Source organism: Desmodus rotundus, chromosome 10 (genome assembly GCF_022682495.2).
Source record: "Desmodus rotundus isolate HL8 chromosome 10, HLdesRot8A.1, whole genome shotgun sequence".
NCBI lineage: Eukaryota > Metazoa > Chordata > Mammalia > Chiroptera > Phyllostomidae > Desmodus > Desmodus rotundus.
In genome coordinates, this window is record NC_071396.1 from 72,012,642 (window position 1) to 72,029,467 (window position 16,826).

Sequence of the window (16,826 nt, forward strand, 5' to 3'; positions counted from 1 at the left end):
TAACCTTTAAAAATGAAGAAGAGATTAAGACATTCCCAGATAAATAAAAACTGAGAGACTCTATTATTAGCTACATCCCAAATTAGCTATTATGTAGAGTGGGGCAAAAATGAAAGGACAGTAGAAAGTAACTTGCAAAAAAGAAGAAATAAAAAGTAGAGGTAACTATATATAGATAAGTAGACAAGACAGCATAAATCTAATATTTATAATGCTTCTGATTTAAAAGATAGCTGCATAAAGCAGTAAGTATAAAACCGTGTTGAAAAGATTATAATGTATAAAGGTAATACAAAAAATAATAATTCAAAGAAGTGGGAAAGGAATAAAGCTATACATTCAAGTTTTTAAATATTACTGATATTAAACTGGCATTAATCTAAACTAAATTGTTTAGATTACATTTAAAGTATTAAATGTAATCCCCAGAAAAACAACTAAAAAAATAGATTAACAACTATTGAAAGTATATTAATGATTGCCAGAAGTTGGGGAGAGGAAGATGGATAAGTAATAACTACAAATTGTTATAAGGTTTCTTTTGGAGCTATGAAAATGTTCTGAAATTAGTAATGATGATTTGTGACTATATACAAAATCACAAATTGTATACTTTAAAATGGTGAATTTTAAGGTATATAAATTATATAACCATAAAAAATAAATTCAATGAAGATACACTTAAGACAGATGTGAGCACTTCACTGTAAGCGCATTTTACTTCAAAAGAAACAAAACTGAATGGTAGATAATGATATCAATGCTTAAACATTAAAGAAAGTTTATTGATATTTGTAATTTATTTGAACTACATCAAAAATTAAGATGAATTGAAGGTTAGTGAGATAAATAGATATGTGGTAAAGCAACTGTCAATGGTAAAAACTGATTATGACTATCTGGGTATTCAATTTCAACTTCTCTGTTTCAAAATACATTCTTTTCTTCAATATTTTCTTTATAAAATATTGAAGAAAAGAAGAGTGCTCAGGAAACACTGAGATCCAGGATTGTAGGGGAAAAGACAATTTTATTAATGACAAAAATGCAAGGCATTATTATAAAAGAAACCAGAGAGACAGACACAACAAAGGGAAAAAATCTAAATATGAACATTATGTGAGATATTTTGAATTAGTGATAAATTTCTTGGGTGTGATAATGGTATTACGGTTATTTATGAGAACTTCCCTGTGAAGGAGATATTTCAACTTACTTTCAAATGATTTTGGAAGAGAAAGTGTAAGAGTGTGTGAGTTTGTGTGTATATAGATAGAAGATAACAAAACTGGCAAAATGTTGATTGCTTAAAGGACATATCTAGTACTATCCTTTCAACTTATTTGTTAGCTTGAAATTTTTCAAAATAAAAAGGGTAGAGGGAAGGGTAATACCAAGGTGAGAATTATAAAGAATATTGTCAAATTAGACTCTCACGTCATCTCCCGCTACTTTCCCTTTCATGTATTATGTTCTAACAATACCGGTCTCCTTTCCACCTATCAAACAAAACAAACTGATCACAATTTCAGGGTCTCTATGTTTGCTGATATTCCCTCTACTAGGAATACACTTCCCCCGACCAGGTCTTCATTTGAGTATTTTCTTCTCCTCCTTCTGATAACCAATACTTCCGTTTATTTTAAAACATAATAAACTTTTAGATCCATGTATGATACTAAATTATAACCCTGTTTAAACATCCAGGGGGTATTTTATTTTAGCAAAGATAGGTCCTAAAAATCAGAACACCAGATAGATTAATAATAATAGATTTTTAATCTAATAATAAAAATTAGATAAAAAATGTAGGTCATGGCTCTGATTCACTGTCTTGGCATTAAAGATGTTAGTTGCAAAGACACATATCTATTTTTTTTTAAATGCTATTTACTATTTACTTTTAGATAGGGGAAGGAATGGAGAAAGAGAAGGAGAGAAACATCGATGTGTGAGAGAAACATCAACTGGTTGCCTCTTGCACATACCACAACCAGGGACCAGGCCCGCAACCCAGGCATGTGCCCTGACAGGGAATCAAACCTGTGGCTGGCCCTTTGCTTTGTGGGACAAAGCCCAACAAACTAAGCTACCACCACTCAGGACACAAAGATAGATTTAGAATACCACCAATTATCCCAACATTTACAGACACAGGTATTGTCAAAAAGGTCTTTCTCTGATTGTATCAAAGAGTAACCATGCAAATTTTATTCTTTAACTACTGTAACAAGTTCTAGTTTTCTCCAGGGCTTTCCTCAACTTTTCTAGAAAAATATCATATTTCCAACCTTCAAATTAAAATTTTATCCATACACACATACACACACAGGGTTGGTATATTCGCATACATGCTTTTCATTTTAAGGCTAAGCAAAGACATGCACTTAGAGCTCTATTAATGTTATTAAAGCAAAAGACAATCCAATCTAATAACAAGAGAAATTGTGATCTTTCTATGCAGTGGCTGATATAGAACACACTGATTTTGACATTTTTTTATTCAAATGCCATTTTGATCACTCGTGGTCCAAGAACATTCAAATAATAAACCCACAACAAACAGATGTTAAAGACTGGTCTTCAAAGATTATGGCCAATAATGCCACACTTGCCTATAACTTTGCCAACATAAAGCCATATCCACACCTCAGTGGCCACCTAACTTTTCAGAGAGCTTCCTTAACTGTGAGCTATTTGAGGCTATCAGTTTGAGCACTACTGACTTTTTTTAAGTTTGAATACCTGTACAGATCTCAGCAGAAGTTGGAGGAGCCAGCTCAACCTTAGCACAGTACCAAAATGTAGGCAATCAATGGTTTGAATAAGTCACGGCAGTGTTTACCAGCATGGGGGATAAAAGGGAGCGCTTCTCCGCAAGGTTACAGACAAACTGGGCCATGGTTCTAGGATGGAATGTCTGCAGCCTCCAAATATTTTCTTCTTTCAAGCCTCAAGTCAAATATAACTTCAAAGAGGACACTGACTTCTCTATTCACCTTACCTAAAGGAGATGGCCATTGGGTTCTAACATATTATTCAGTATTGTCTTAACAGCAATTATCAATAACTGAAATGATTATAACTTTTGTGTGTGTTTACTTCTGATTTCCTCTCCACTACAACAGAAGCTACAGGCCAAGACAGCTGTTTCGTACTTTTAGGATGTCCTTCCTTTTCTTCCACAGTCTGTATCCTATGATACCCATCGTTGTATCCAGTGGAAATGAAATTTAAAGCAGTTGAGTAATTGACAGTTTCTTCTATAGGAGCAGATGCTAGAGGAGTGAGGGAATACATCTGATACTAATAGAAATTAGAGTGGGTCAAGAACTGTTTCTGGACTCAAGGGCAGTATGATTAAATAATAACTATAACAACACCTGATTGTTTACTGACACAATATCTATAAAGCTAGAGAAAAAAACCAGCAACAGGTAGATTTCTACCAAAATTAAACAAAATTTCCCTAGCATTTGGATTAAGTTTAAAAGTTGGTATTGGGCTAAAATCTAGAAAAAAGTCAATATCCCATTAATCCAGTTAAGATCTAATTTTAATACACTATAGACTCTACTACTTTCTCCTCTTTACATTTTCTGACCATTTAGTCCAATATACCATCTGTTCCCTTTCCCCTTCACGTACAGAGGATATTTTTATCCTTTTCTATAGCTATTTTATAAATCCTTGAAGATGTACTCACAAAAATAGTGAAAAAGAATGGTTGTAGAAAAGTCTGAGGCCAAGAATAAGAAATAATAACTAAAATTATAACTTATATTGATTGCTTACCATAAGCCAGGCACTCACTTGTTCTTCACAAAACCTTATGAGGTATTATCCCCATTTTACAGATATGTAAACTGAGACAAAGGGAAGTACTTTGACCAATGTCATACAATTAAGTAAGGCTAGAAATCAAGCCAGGCTAAAAGAAAGATTCCAGAGCCCTTGTTCTTCACTATATTGCCTTTCACCACAACACTGTAAGTCTTTACAAACTTGATGAAAATTCTAAGGGTACTAAAATTTCAGCAATAAGATAGTAAATATACTAACTACATTAATTTTTAACATATTTTTTAGATTAATCCTTAAATTTGGGTGACTTTCTTTGACAGCAAAGAGCAAAAACAGGACTTGAACAAAAATATCAACTACTTACACAAGAATACCAACAGACTCTTCCCAAGTATGTTCCCTAAAATACACAACATTGCTTAAGACAGCAAAAGATTTATGGATCATTGCTTATTAGAATTGAGTTAATATCCCAAGGGCCTGAATCTTTATATCCCTGACAGTTTCTAGTACATTTTGTTTCCTCTACGACATTGTCATTCAGGATATTTTTACAAACACATTCTGATAGAAAACTTCTGACTAGCTTCTATTCCATGACAGCTGTGAATGTTTCGTAACACAGACCCCTAAAAGAGCAACAGAGAGCTCAATCGAACTACATGCATTACCCATTTTAAAAGTGGCATTAAAGTGGTGTTAGGTGATTTCTAAAGCCTATTTACAATCCATTCTACTTCTCTAGAGGCTACGCAGCTTTCATTAAACTTAGTAAGAGTGAAAAGCCTGAAAGTACTCAACATATCAACAAAATTTCTACATACCTCAGAAAACGTAAAAACAACTGTTCAATGGAAGGGCACAACATAATTTATGTTTTGACTATTTCTAAACAAAGCATTGATCATAAAAATTCTATAACATAAAAATCTAAATAAATATGCTGGTAACATCAAAACCTCCAAAGTATTATGTATAAATAATGAGTTTTTATCCTTATTAAAATACCCAACTGCCCATAAAAAAAGTGAGTAAGGTTTTCTAACCTTTCAAAGTCACCTTGTCTTGTAAATTTGGACAATCTATACACAGCCCAGTTGTTAAGCTGTTTAGAGGTCATTCCTCTTCCATTATCTATCACTGCAACAGCAGGTTTTCCTTGTGTTTCATCAAAATGCTATAAAATAAAATAAGTTGAAAAAGACAGGAAAAGTCACATCAATATTAAAAACATGGAAAGTTAAAGAGAGAAAAAGTGATTCAGTGGGCTCACTCATACATTTCTGGTGGAAGTGTAAATTAATACAGCTTTCTAAAAGGCACTTCAGCTGTATGAATTAAAAATCATAGAATTCTTCAAGTCCTTTAATCCAGAAATTTCATTTCTTACAATTTATCTTGAAGAATTAATCAGAGATTTGTACAAAAACCTGTAAGGATGCTCATCATGCCAGCATTGCTTACAATGCATTGCTTAAAATATAGAAAAAACCTAAATGTTCAATAATAGGTAAATTTATATTATCTTTTATATTATAACTTATGTAATAGTCAATAAACCAACCTGCAGCAATATGATATTAAATGGCAGAATAAGCATGATATGGCAATGTAGTTATGGTTAAGAAAAAGATCACAAAAAACCAAAATGTATACTATGATCACATTATGTACACATATATATATACAATGAAAAAAGGGCACATGAAAAATTTTAACAATGGATGAAGAGATATCAAATAGTTATTTCTATTTTAATTTATCTTTATTTTCTCATTTTTCTCCAATGAAGTTGTACTACTTTTATAAAAGGAAAAGGTAAATTGATTAATGGCATTATTGTCTTACCAATTTAATCTGTATTCTTCTAATCCCAGTGTTACAAGAAGTAGCAGATAATGAATTGTCAATTAATTCTGCAAGAGCAAATGCTGGAAAAGAATGAGAAAATATTATTGCTTTAAATTTTCCCTCTCAAGCACTTCACATTAAAGTTCAAAGTAGAAAAAACTCTGAAGTACCTTAAGCCATCACTTTTATTTTCCAAAGAACTAGAATTAAAGTATCATCCTGATTCTAACGATGCAACACATAATTAAAGGCATCATCACCAATTAATACCAGCATAAAAAAGTAGTCATCCAACAGTACCTGTATAGCACTATTTGGCATGAGTCAGTCAGCCATGATTCCTGGCCTCAAGGAGTTTATAACATAAAGACAGACATACAGACATAAGAACACACGACTTTAACCATAAAAATCAAATAGTACTCTGTGGTATATAATTACATCATGTGGAAGTCAAAAGTAAGCACATATAGAGATAAGGAGGGATATACAAAGCAACTATAAAAGTGTCTATTAAGAGGTAATTTAGATACAGAAATCATATGACTAACAGCAACTTGCCAAATGGTAAAACATGTCTGATTTACTCACACAGAACTGCTATTGATGTCCTACTACACAACCAACTTGATGTTCAACTTAGCATTGGCCCTGCATATAGTCAAGAATAACCAGAAGCAACAGCAAAGGCAAAGGAAAGAAGTAAGGAAATACCCAGGAATATAACATAAAGTCACAAAAATCAGAGCAAGGGCTTAAACAATGAGATTCCCTACTTATTCACACAATGATGGTGGGAATGAAAACTGGTAAAATCAATCTGGAAGGTAATTAATCTATATGGAAAGTCATAGAAATGAGTATACCTATTGACTACATGATTGTACATTTAGAAATTGATCCCCAAGAAAGAATTAAAGATTTATTCAACAGGCAAACATTTAAGTACCCACTATTTGCCAGGCATTGTTCTCTGAACTAAACACAACAGACAAAAATCTTGTTCTCATGGAGTTAAAACTCAAGTGGAAGAAGGTGGGAAATCAAATATAATCTTAATTAATAAGTAAATTCTTTAGCTCTTAGAAGGTGGTATATGCTATAGAGAAAAGAAAGAGCAGAGAAAAGAGGTAAAAAAATTACTAAAGGCACAGGGGAAATGCAGTTGCAATTTTAAAAGGGTGATCAAGGAAAGTTTTGTTAAGAAGGTAACAGATAAACCACACTTGAATGAGGTGAGGAAATGAGATGGGCTCTCTAGTGAAAGAGCATTCCAAGAAGAGGGCACTAAGCTGAGAATAAAACTGACACCAGAGTGGAATTAAACAAGCAAGAGGAGTCGTGAAGACAAAGTCAGAGAGGTATAAAATAGAACTGCTAAGGTCATGTATGCAATTGTAAAGAGTTTGGCCTTTACTGTTAATGAAATGGGAACCATAAGTGTTCTGGGTAGAAAAATGACACAATTTGACTTCTCAACCTTTGTGTGTACAGGCATGGGAAGAGATGAATTAGGAGGCCAGCGCATAATCTAGGTGATATGATGGGGTGCCTCAGTCCTAGTGTTAACTATAGAAGCAGTAAGAAATGGTCATTTCTAGATAAAGACAGAAGACAGTGCCAGCAGGATTTTCTGACAGAATGAATGAAATGTATGAGACAAAGAAGAATCAACTTGATTTTTGACTTTAGCAACTGAAAGGTTAGGGCATTTGAATGGGAAAAGTATATGTAGTACAGGAATCAGTGAACTGATTTGGGTTCTCATCTTATATATTCCAGTGGAGATTCCACACAAACAGTTCCTGGATAGACAAAATTTGGAATTTAGGAGTAAGTTTGTCATTATTTTCAATATTTAACTAAAAATGACCATTTCTCAGGACCTCCATTGGGGAGTCACTGCCATAAAAATGGTATTTGGAGCCATGAGATTGGGTGGGATCACCAAGTAAGGAAATAAGAGGAGAAAAGGAATCAAGGACTAAGCCTTGAGGCACTTTAACATTAAGAAGGTTAGGGATATATGCCAGTTATATCTCGATAATTAAAAAGAAAGGGTAGGGAAAGAAGAGAAGACAGAAGGCAGTCTGTGGTAGAATATAGTGTGGGGTCTCTAAAAAGCCAAGTGAAAATTATATCAAAGAAGTAGTGATAAAGTATGTTAAATAATGCCTTTAGTAAAATGAGAACTAAAAATTGATCACTGAATTTAGTCGCTGTTAACCATAAAAAAATAAGTACAGGAGAGTGAATAAGAGAGAATGGAAGAAGACCACTAACAGTGAAGATAGTCAACTATTTTGGGAAGTTTTAATATAAACAGGAGCAAAAGTCTGGGAAGTAGCTGGTGGAAGATGTAAGACTACAATGTTTTTAAGATTGAAGAAAAAAGAGCTTTTTTTGTATGAAAAGAACAATGTCAGAAATAATAAATATACTGGTTATGAGTCAAGCTCTGAAGTCACTCTGCTAGGGTTCAAATCCTAACTCAACACTACATCTGGCCTTTGGCAAGTAACCTAAAATCTTTTAGCCTCTGTTCTTCTGCAAAATAGGGTTATTACCTAACATTAGCTTCCACACAGAATCAAATGAGAAGATGCTCATAAATGCTCATAAAATACTACAGTGCCTGGTACTGCAGGCAATAGCAGTAATATATTAGTAGTACTTAAGGTAAGAATATGCACTAAAATTTCCACAAGAATATTCAGTCATTTGCAAAGAAGAAAAAAATACCTGAAATAACCTAATATCTAATAATAGAACACTTCAGTATATTGTTATCTAAATAGTGTTTAACCACTAAAACCAAGTATATATTGACATATAATAAAGATGTTCATTTTATTTTAAACGAAAGTTAAAATAGTAAGCATTATCTAAAACCACTAAAATAGAAAAAACACCAAACAATACGAAAAGATTTGAAGTGATAAAACACCAAAGTGCTGGGGTGGTTATATGTGGATGGTTGAGATATGGATATTCTTTATGTTCTTTTTGCTCATCTATGTTTTCTAATTTCCTACAAACTGTATGCAAATACAATAAAAACATATTTTAGTAAGAAAGTTAATAATAAACATCTAAGTAGCATTAAACATTTTAGCAGGGCCCGAACAGAAAAGATTCTCTAAATCAACTGATTTATAAAAATCATTAGCAAACAATTCAAAGGTAAGATAAAAACTGGCAAGTGGTAAAGGTGGAAGAAAAAAAATAAAGAAATGGAGACAAGAACACAAACTGTTTAGACAGTTCAACTACACAACCTTACAAGGTAATGATTTTCTCAGTTGGGAGAGGTCTACAGGAGGCGAGGACGAATTAATCAGAGAGGAGAGTATACATGAGATAAAAAAATGTTTGATACAGTATCTCTTGTAAGTTGAAAGGGAATGAATTCTAATACCTTGGTTAGTTCTAAAGGAGAGGTGTGTTGCCCTGACTGGTGTGACTCAGTTGGGCATGTCCCACAAACTGAAAGGTTGCCAGTCTGATTCCTGGTTAGGGGACATGCCTGGATTGTGAGTTCGGTCCCTAGTCGGGCAGTGTAAAAGACACACTGATAGATATTTCTCTCTCATACTGATGTTTCTCTCCCTCTCTCTCCCTCCTTTCCCCCTCTCTAAAAATAAATAAATAAAATCTTTAAAGTTTTTTTTTTTTAATTGAGAGGATCTTTACTATGAGGTAAGATGACTTACGCAGAAAAAGAATTATACTGTGATGAATAGATTGAAGTAAGGAAGCTCACAATAACTTGTCACAGTCTTCTAAAAAAGTAGAATTATTTAATTTGTTTATTTATTTATTTTTAATCCTTACCTGAGGATATGTTTTTATTGACTTTAGAAAGACAGAGAAACATCAATATGAGATAGAAGTATCGACCAGATGCCTTCTGTACGCACCCCTGACCCACAACCTAGGTTATGTACCCTGGCCAGGAATCAAACCTGCAACCTTTTGGTACACAGGATGATGCTCCAACCAACTGAGCCACCAGGCTAGGACAAATGAGAAGCTTTTTTAAAGTAAAGGAATGGGACAGGTAATCAGAGGATAAAGGAGAGTAATAGTTTGACAAAATTAGTAAAATGGAATACTTACGCAAAGGATTTTGTCCTTCACTTGCATAATATTCATACATGCCACTTTTAACCAGTGTGTCATAGTGAGGCAGGAATTCAATTCGTTCTTTTGTAGCTGTTAGTAGTAACTGATTGACTGACTGTAGAAGGTATAGCGTAACTCCATCTGTAACAGTTTCATCTGTAATCAAAAGGTAATATCTTAAATACAAAGCTAGAATCAGAAACACATGAATTTATTAACTTTAAATATGGAAATTGTATTTATGAAGTATCTTTAAAGATGGTACTAGCAAACCCCCAAATAATGACTTGATCTATAAATTCAGTTGTGTTTTGTTAAGAATATCAGTTGAATAGGCCCAAATACTTCCATGCATCTGAAACCTTCAATTCTTAGTAAGTTAAAATATCACAGAAAATGAGATGCGGAACTACATTAGAGTGGTATCAACATGAAAGGAGAAGAATGGATAAATTCAAACGGAAATCAGGTATGAAATACTGGCAGGTCTTAGAATCCAACTAGGTAAAAAAAGATAACGGAAGAATCCAAGTTTGTTAAAAGAGAATTAGCCTCTTGAGGGCATACACGGAAGGCCTGTGGCTAAGTGTTGAATAAGGTCTCATCTTCTATAGCCATAATTGATGGCAAGTATTTTTCTACAATCTTGCTTGAAAAATAGAACCTCTGCACAAACTGTGAACATATAGACAGTTTCCTCCCTCACCCCAACAAAGTAACCAAAATCATCAATAGTTTTTAGATGTCTATCTATATAATCAAATAGTTATTGCTTTACAATGTACTAGAACATATTAAATATAAAAGCATAAACTTAACATTGCTTACCAAAATTATCACAGGTAATTTCTTTCCTACTTGTTGTTGTAATAACAAATTTTTCCTCAGGTGAAATGCCAAGTGTCTATCCAAAATAATAGAAATAAAATCAATTATTACACAAAAGAAATAAATATAACAATGAAGTTTATAAAAAATTAAAATACCGATAGTATATTATAATCTTGTAACAATGGCTACATTTATTTGTCTAAGTCTTAATATTTTTAAATTTTGTCTTTTCATAGTTAAGTACAAATCTATCTATAAATTATTTGCTTAACAAGGTTGTTTTTTTCTATTATATGCCACCTCTGACCATAAGGGAATAGGTGAGATATTTTGGAAAAGTTTTAATATCAGCACGCTCCTCCCAGAAGAATTCATTTCAAGTCAATATATAGGTAAATTTATTAACATTGAACATGTTCATATACATTAAATATTAAAATACATAAAAACAAAAGTACTAAAAGAAAATAGAGTTTAACATTTTATAACACTGAGATAAAAATAGTCATGCTATGCAGATAGTAAAGCCTCTTTATATCTATTCTAACCCTTTCCGAAAGAACAACTTTAAAAACTTAAGGCTAATTAGAGGAGGAGACATAGTTAGTTAGCATCCTTAGGAAAAAAAAAGCTTTCATACATAAAGATGAAGATCATCAAAGAGAAAGAGCAAAAAAATTAAACAATAAAAACAGAAAAATCCAAAGAAATGACCAATGAACACATAAAATACTAAAATTTCACAATAAACCAAAAAATGAGAATTAAAAAAATAAGTTAGTTTTTATTAAAATTGTATACATATTTAAAATTAAAAGACACAGGCATTTTATAAAATTAGATAACAACAATGTACAAACCGAGTAAAGACTGACTTCTGCTTCAGGTAATAATGGACTGTCAATCTAGACCAACCTTACAACAGAAAACTACTAAAAATATGTAGACTAATGATACTCAAGTCTTTAAAAACCCTTAGTCACTACTGAAACTAAGGCATCATCTCTTTATTCTGAATACAGACATGTTAAAGGAAAAGAATAAAGCATTTATCCTGCTTTCTTATATCAATTGTAGTTCAGGTTAAGCAAATAGCTCTACTTGATGAGGCAAAGTCATTCTTCAGTTTGCAGACCAGCTTTCAATTCACTGATCCACGCCAGTCAGGGTGGGCAAAGTCATTCTTTAAAGAATGTCAGCTAATAAATACAGGAGGAGTGGCAATCGTAACATCACCCAATGGATATACCATCAGATCAAAACTTTATTATGGAAGGATTCTGCTGAAACCACCTGAATCCCACTAATTCAATTTTAGCAGTGCTAAGAGTGAATGAAATATCCATGTATTACATACTTCCTGATGTGATGTAATATGAAGTACTAGAACCACCTATGAAGATTTGCGCCCCCACCCCAAAGAAGTTGAACCTAAATCTTGATTACAGTCTTTAAAAATAACTCCTAATTTATAGGTGTATGAAAATAGTACAAGCTAAATTACACCATAAAAGAGTACAGACAAACCCAGAAAGTAAAATATTAAAGAAAAACCTACTTGACTGCTTCAACAGATCAATGTTAGGGAAAACTAAAGACACTGGGGGAAGAGAGTTTTGCTCATATGTTCTAAATTTTAGAAGATTAAGAAACATAAAAAAATAAGGTCAATATGAGAACCCTGTTGGGGTCCTGAATTAAACAAACAAACTATAAAAAAGACATTTTTGAGTCAATGAATCGAAATATGGAGCTATTAGATAGTATTTAAAATGTTAATTCTGGTGGTATGATAATAGAAATGCATGCTGAAATATATAATAAGGAATGAAGTGAACTAAGACCTGGAATGTGATACAAAAGACAAAAATTATGCTAGTGTGGTAAATACTTGATAATATTGAATATGAGTGATGAGTATATTTGTGTTCATTATACTATTAGCTCTCTCTATATTTAAAGCTTTTATAAGAAAAACTTCTATATAAAATATACTATGATAGACCAGTGGGAGAGAATGGATCTGAAATAGATCCACACATACTTACGTGGAGAGGTTAGCAAATAGGAAAGGTGACATTACAAATTGGTGGGGAAAGAATAAACTATTGAATAAATGATATTGGGACAAATAGTTAACTTCATAGAAGTAGGTAAAAATAAAATCCCCCATCTCAACATACTCAAAAATAAATTCCAAGACAATTAAAGCAGCTGCATATGAATCCAAAATTGTTCAGGGAGAACAGGGGAATAATTTTTAGAATACAGAGAAAATGATTTCTGAAAATATACAAAAAATGCAAGCCATAAAAGAAAAAATAAACTAGAAAATATGAAAATATGCTCATTCTCACTAGTTAACAGAGAAATGAAAACAACTCGATTATTATTCCCATGAGGCTGTAAAAATTTTTAAGTCCCAGTAATAAAAAGTATAGGCCTCCAGATAGGGAAATTGGACCACACATACACATTGCTGAAAGGACTGAAAATTAACACAACCACATTAAGAGCAATTTAGCATAACTTAGTAAAATTAAAGATTCCCATATCCTATGCAACCCAAGAGAAATGAAGCTATGAACAAAAACTGATGGGGGTAAGATTCTATTTAACAGAAATAAAAAATGTCTTTACAGATCTTTATTAGGTTTTTGTGTAATCTCCATTTTTAGTTCATTAGTACTTTATTTCTACAATTTCTTAACTGTTAGATTATGTTCTTATGCATCCTGTAGAACGAAATTTGTTTTTATAGTTACTGAAAAACTATGTGCCAAATTGCATTTTTAAGATCTACGTTGTACATCTGAAATGTGTTTCTAATTATTCCATTCAATCTTTCCATAATTCTATTATTCAATTAAAACAAATAAGCTATCTTTTTGTATGTGTTTCCTATAATTCTGCATAAAAATTATTTCTTGAATTTATAATTTTTCTTAATATTTTATAGCTGATATTGGACAAATTAAATATTTTTATATTACACATTTATTCAAGATATCATACCCTTCCAATGCTTCTGTCCCTGAATCACCCACAGACCGGAACACTCATAAAATGTCTACAAAAATTTGGGCGGTAACTGGTTAAAGCAGCTTGTACCACTCTAAATAACACACACCCTACCTTGCATTAAAAGACAAGCAGCAGCCTTTCCTATCTCTAAGGATGTTGTCCATTTGGCCATGCAGGATTTGTGAGGAATGTAGGGAGAAATCTGCTCAAATCAAAGCTTTGCTACCCTAGCAGCAGGAATTTTTTCTATAGATACTGTGAATTTTCTATCATTTACCTTTCTTTCTTTGTTTTGACCTCTAAGAAACTCAAAGCTGAGTTCATGGTTCAGCACTGAGGTAAGATACTATTGAATGAACACCCACTTATTAACTCTCCTCAGGTTACTATTCTACTCTTTCCTACATCTGTTACCTTATACCATTTTTCTTTTCATCTTTGGAATTTTTAACATAATTTACCCTATGTATAAATTTTTTCTGAAGGAAGAGATTGATTAATTAAATAGCTATAAACTATTACATAAGGCTCCTGCCCACAAGGAGCATACAATTTTTAAAGAAAGTATGATGGTATAATAAGTGCCACAGTAGGGTAACAAGATACAGTGGAACCATACAAACAAAAAAGTAGTCATTTCCTCAAAACTGGGGTTGGGGAAAAAAAAAAAAACTGGGGTTGGAGAGGAAGGTCTACATACAAAGGCTTTAATGTCTGGACATATTTAAGGAATAGCCAATTGAGTCATTTTCTAATCTTTGATTCTGCAAGGCCTCAAGGTCTCAAGTGAATCAATAGCTGCTTATTACAGGTCTAAGGGTTTCTTCCAGATCTGCTCTTTCCTCTTCCTCCCTCTTGATTGTTCCCTTTTTCCACAAGGTGAGTTATCCCCAAATAACAGTTTAAGATCCACAATAATTTGACACTACAAAGACTTCCTGGTTCAAGTTTTAAAGCAAAACTTTAATTTAGCACACTATTTTGCCTCCTCCTCTAACAAGGAAAATGACATGAAAGACTACCCATTCAAAGAGGTTTATCATGGCACTACTTAAAACTGAAAGTAATGTAAATGTTGACAAAAAGGAGATTTGTTTATGTAAACAGCAGTACTAAACAGACCATTTCAAACTCTGATTATGAAAATGTGCATTAAAAGAGAAAAATGCTGACAATATTAAGTGAAAAGTAAACATGCATTACAGTTATGTTTTAAGATGAGGGTCTAGACTTTGGGTGGTGAGTACATTACACAATAAACAGACGATGTATTACATAATTGGACACTTGAAACTTATACAATGCTATTATTCAATGTCACCTCCAATACATTTAAAACTTTTTTAAAATGGGGGGTAAGAAATAACCCCAAAGAAATAACCCCAAGTGTTAACAGTGGTTATAAAATTTTACAGTGCATAAAGGTTTACTTATTCCCTCTGGTTCCATATTTTCTTTATATTGCTGATGTTTTTACAATAAAAATAATAAACATAAAATTTTTCCATTTTGTGGGATAGTTTTAGATACAAAACACTCATCAGACAAGCATTCTTTCATTCACTCTTAAATCACATGGTAATCCGCTACATCAAGGCACAGAAAGAACTTCCAAGTTCATACATTTTCGTCATTACAATATTCATCAACTTGGGCATTTACTATGCATCAGGCACAGCTCTAGGCACTGGGAATACAGCTGTGAACAAATCAAAGTCCTTGCTCTCACGCTGCTTGTCTGGTTCTTGATTTCATTTGCGTCAGCACTACACAGAGTTATGTCTCTGAAACAGTCCTAAATCATCAGCCCACTGAAGTTAAAACACTTTCACAGAAACTTCGTTTTCCTTGGTAGATTAAGAGTTCTTTACAGCGTAACGAGAACCTCATCTGCTTAATGCAGGGCATGTCATTATCAGACTGCATCACCACCTCTTATAAATAAAACGCTTCACAGGACAAAGCTGGTTCTTTCACATGGTCCTTAACTTTTAAAGCCAACCAATACATTGCTTTCTTTGGTGTTCTGCAGTCGCCCACGGACTCCTTCCGAGTTAGTCCAGGAGCTCCCAGGGACCAGGGTTCAGACAACCAGAAAGCAAGCTCCACCTGCGAGACCAGGTCGGACGAGTGTGCCCACTACGGCAGGACCGAGCCAGCGCCGGCGGGCGCGAGTCCTTGACAGGGCGACCCGGGGAATTACTGCATCATTTAATGAACCTGAAGTAAACCGACTCCAGGCATTTCACAACTTTTAAGCATCGCAACGCTCCTCACAGAGCCGCCAGGTATAATTAATTCTCTCTTACTTACAAAATAAAAGTTCTACACGAAAGAGACGCAACTGGAGTACGAAGGCCAATTAAGCCCGAGAAACTCTGGGCGGCGAGAGCCCCCGCGAAATGCCGGGGCAGAGGGAGGCCCACAGGGGGGCCGGCTCCGCACCCCGTGCAGGGCCGGCCCTAGGCTTCCCGTCGCCCGGACACGGAGATGGCGGGCACCCGGGAGAGAGAAGCCAAAGCCTCAGGACCAGGGCCGGGTGACAGGTTTATTGCTTATAGTGAAAACTGGAGTTTCCCGTCACTCTCGCAGCCCAAACTCCTCCGGCGCATCCCTCCCTCGGCCATTCGCGTACCTGACACACGGAGGCGCGGAACTCCGAGAAGTCCGAGCGCTCCCCGACCTGAACCACCCGGTCGCCGAGCTCCGACTCCTTCTCGCGCCGGTCAAACAAGTACACGTTCCTGCAGCCGTCGCCTCCGCCGCCCTCTCCCGTCCCCACAGAAGGCCCGCCGCCGCCGCCGCCTGCCGCTGCCATATTGGGGGAGAGGAGAAAAAAACAGCCGCGCCGGCGCCTAACGCCGCCGCGCTCAGAGGACCCAGATTCAGGCTCCGCGCGGCGCCCTCAGCTCCAGTCCCCGGGGCGGCGAGAGGCCTCCACCCCGGCGCGCTGCAGCCCCACCCTCCGCGGCGGTGGCAGAACCGCGGCAAACGCGAGGATCACCCGGGAACCGATTCAAACAAGCTCCTGCCCGTACACACGTCACTTCCGCGGCCGCCGCTCGCGGGGTGGAGGGTGCGCTCTCCGTAGCGCCGGGACCCGTGCCCGATGCCACCCACGCGAGCCTCGCGGCGCGACCCGAAACCGGGGCCTCCGCCAAGGCCTGTGGCGCAGAAGGAAGAGGGGCCGC

General features: G+C 35.1%; 1 protein-coding gene and 1 pseudogene across 1 annotated transcript in view; both read right to left on the reverse strand.

Annotated features, from left to right (window-relative positions):
• SMCHD1 (structural maintenance of chromosomes flexible hinge domain containing 1) overlaps window positions 1-16,826 on the reverse strand; it is a 139,777-nt gene extending 122,951 nt beyond the window's left edge. Inside the window, exons 1-5 of the mRNA XM_024580150.3 lie at window positions 16,271-16,826; window positions 10,609-10,684; window positions 9,775-9,936; window positions 5,653-5,735; window positions 4,851-4,981 (exon numbers count right to left, since the gene is read on the reverse strand). Coding sequence (XP_024435918.2) covers window positions 4,851-4,981; window positions 5,653-5,735; window positions 9,775-9,936; window positions 10,609-10,684; window positions 16,271-16,453 — 635 coding nt within the window. The 5' untranslated portion in view covers window positions 16,454-16,826. The remainder of the gene's footprint in view (window positions 1-4,850; window positions 4,982-5,652; window positions 5,736-9,774; window positions 9,937-10,608; window positions 10,685-16,270) is intronic.
• On the reverse strand, window positions 1,451-3,409 carry LOC112322564 (ATP synthase subunit g, mitochondrial pseudogene; annotated as a pseudogene).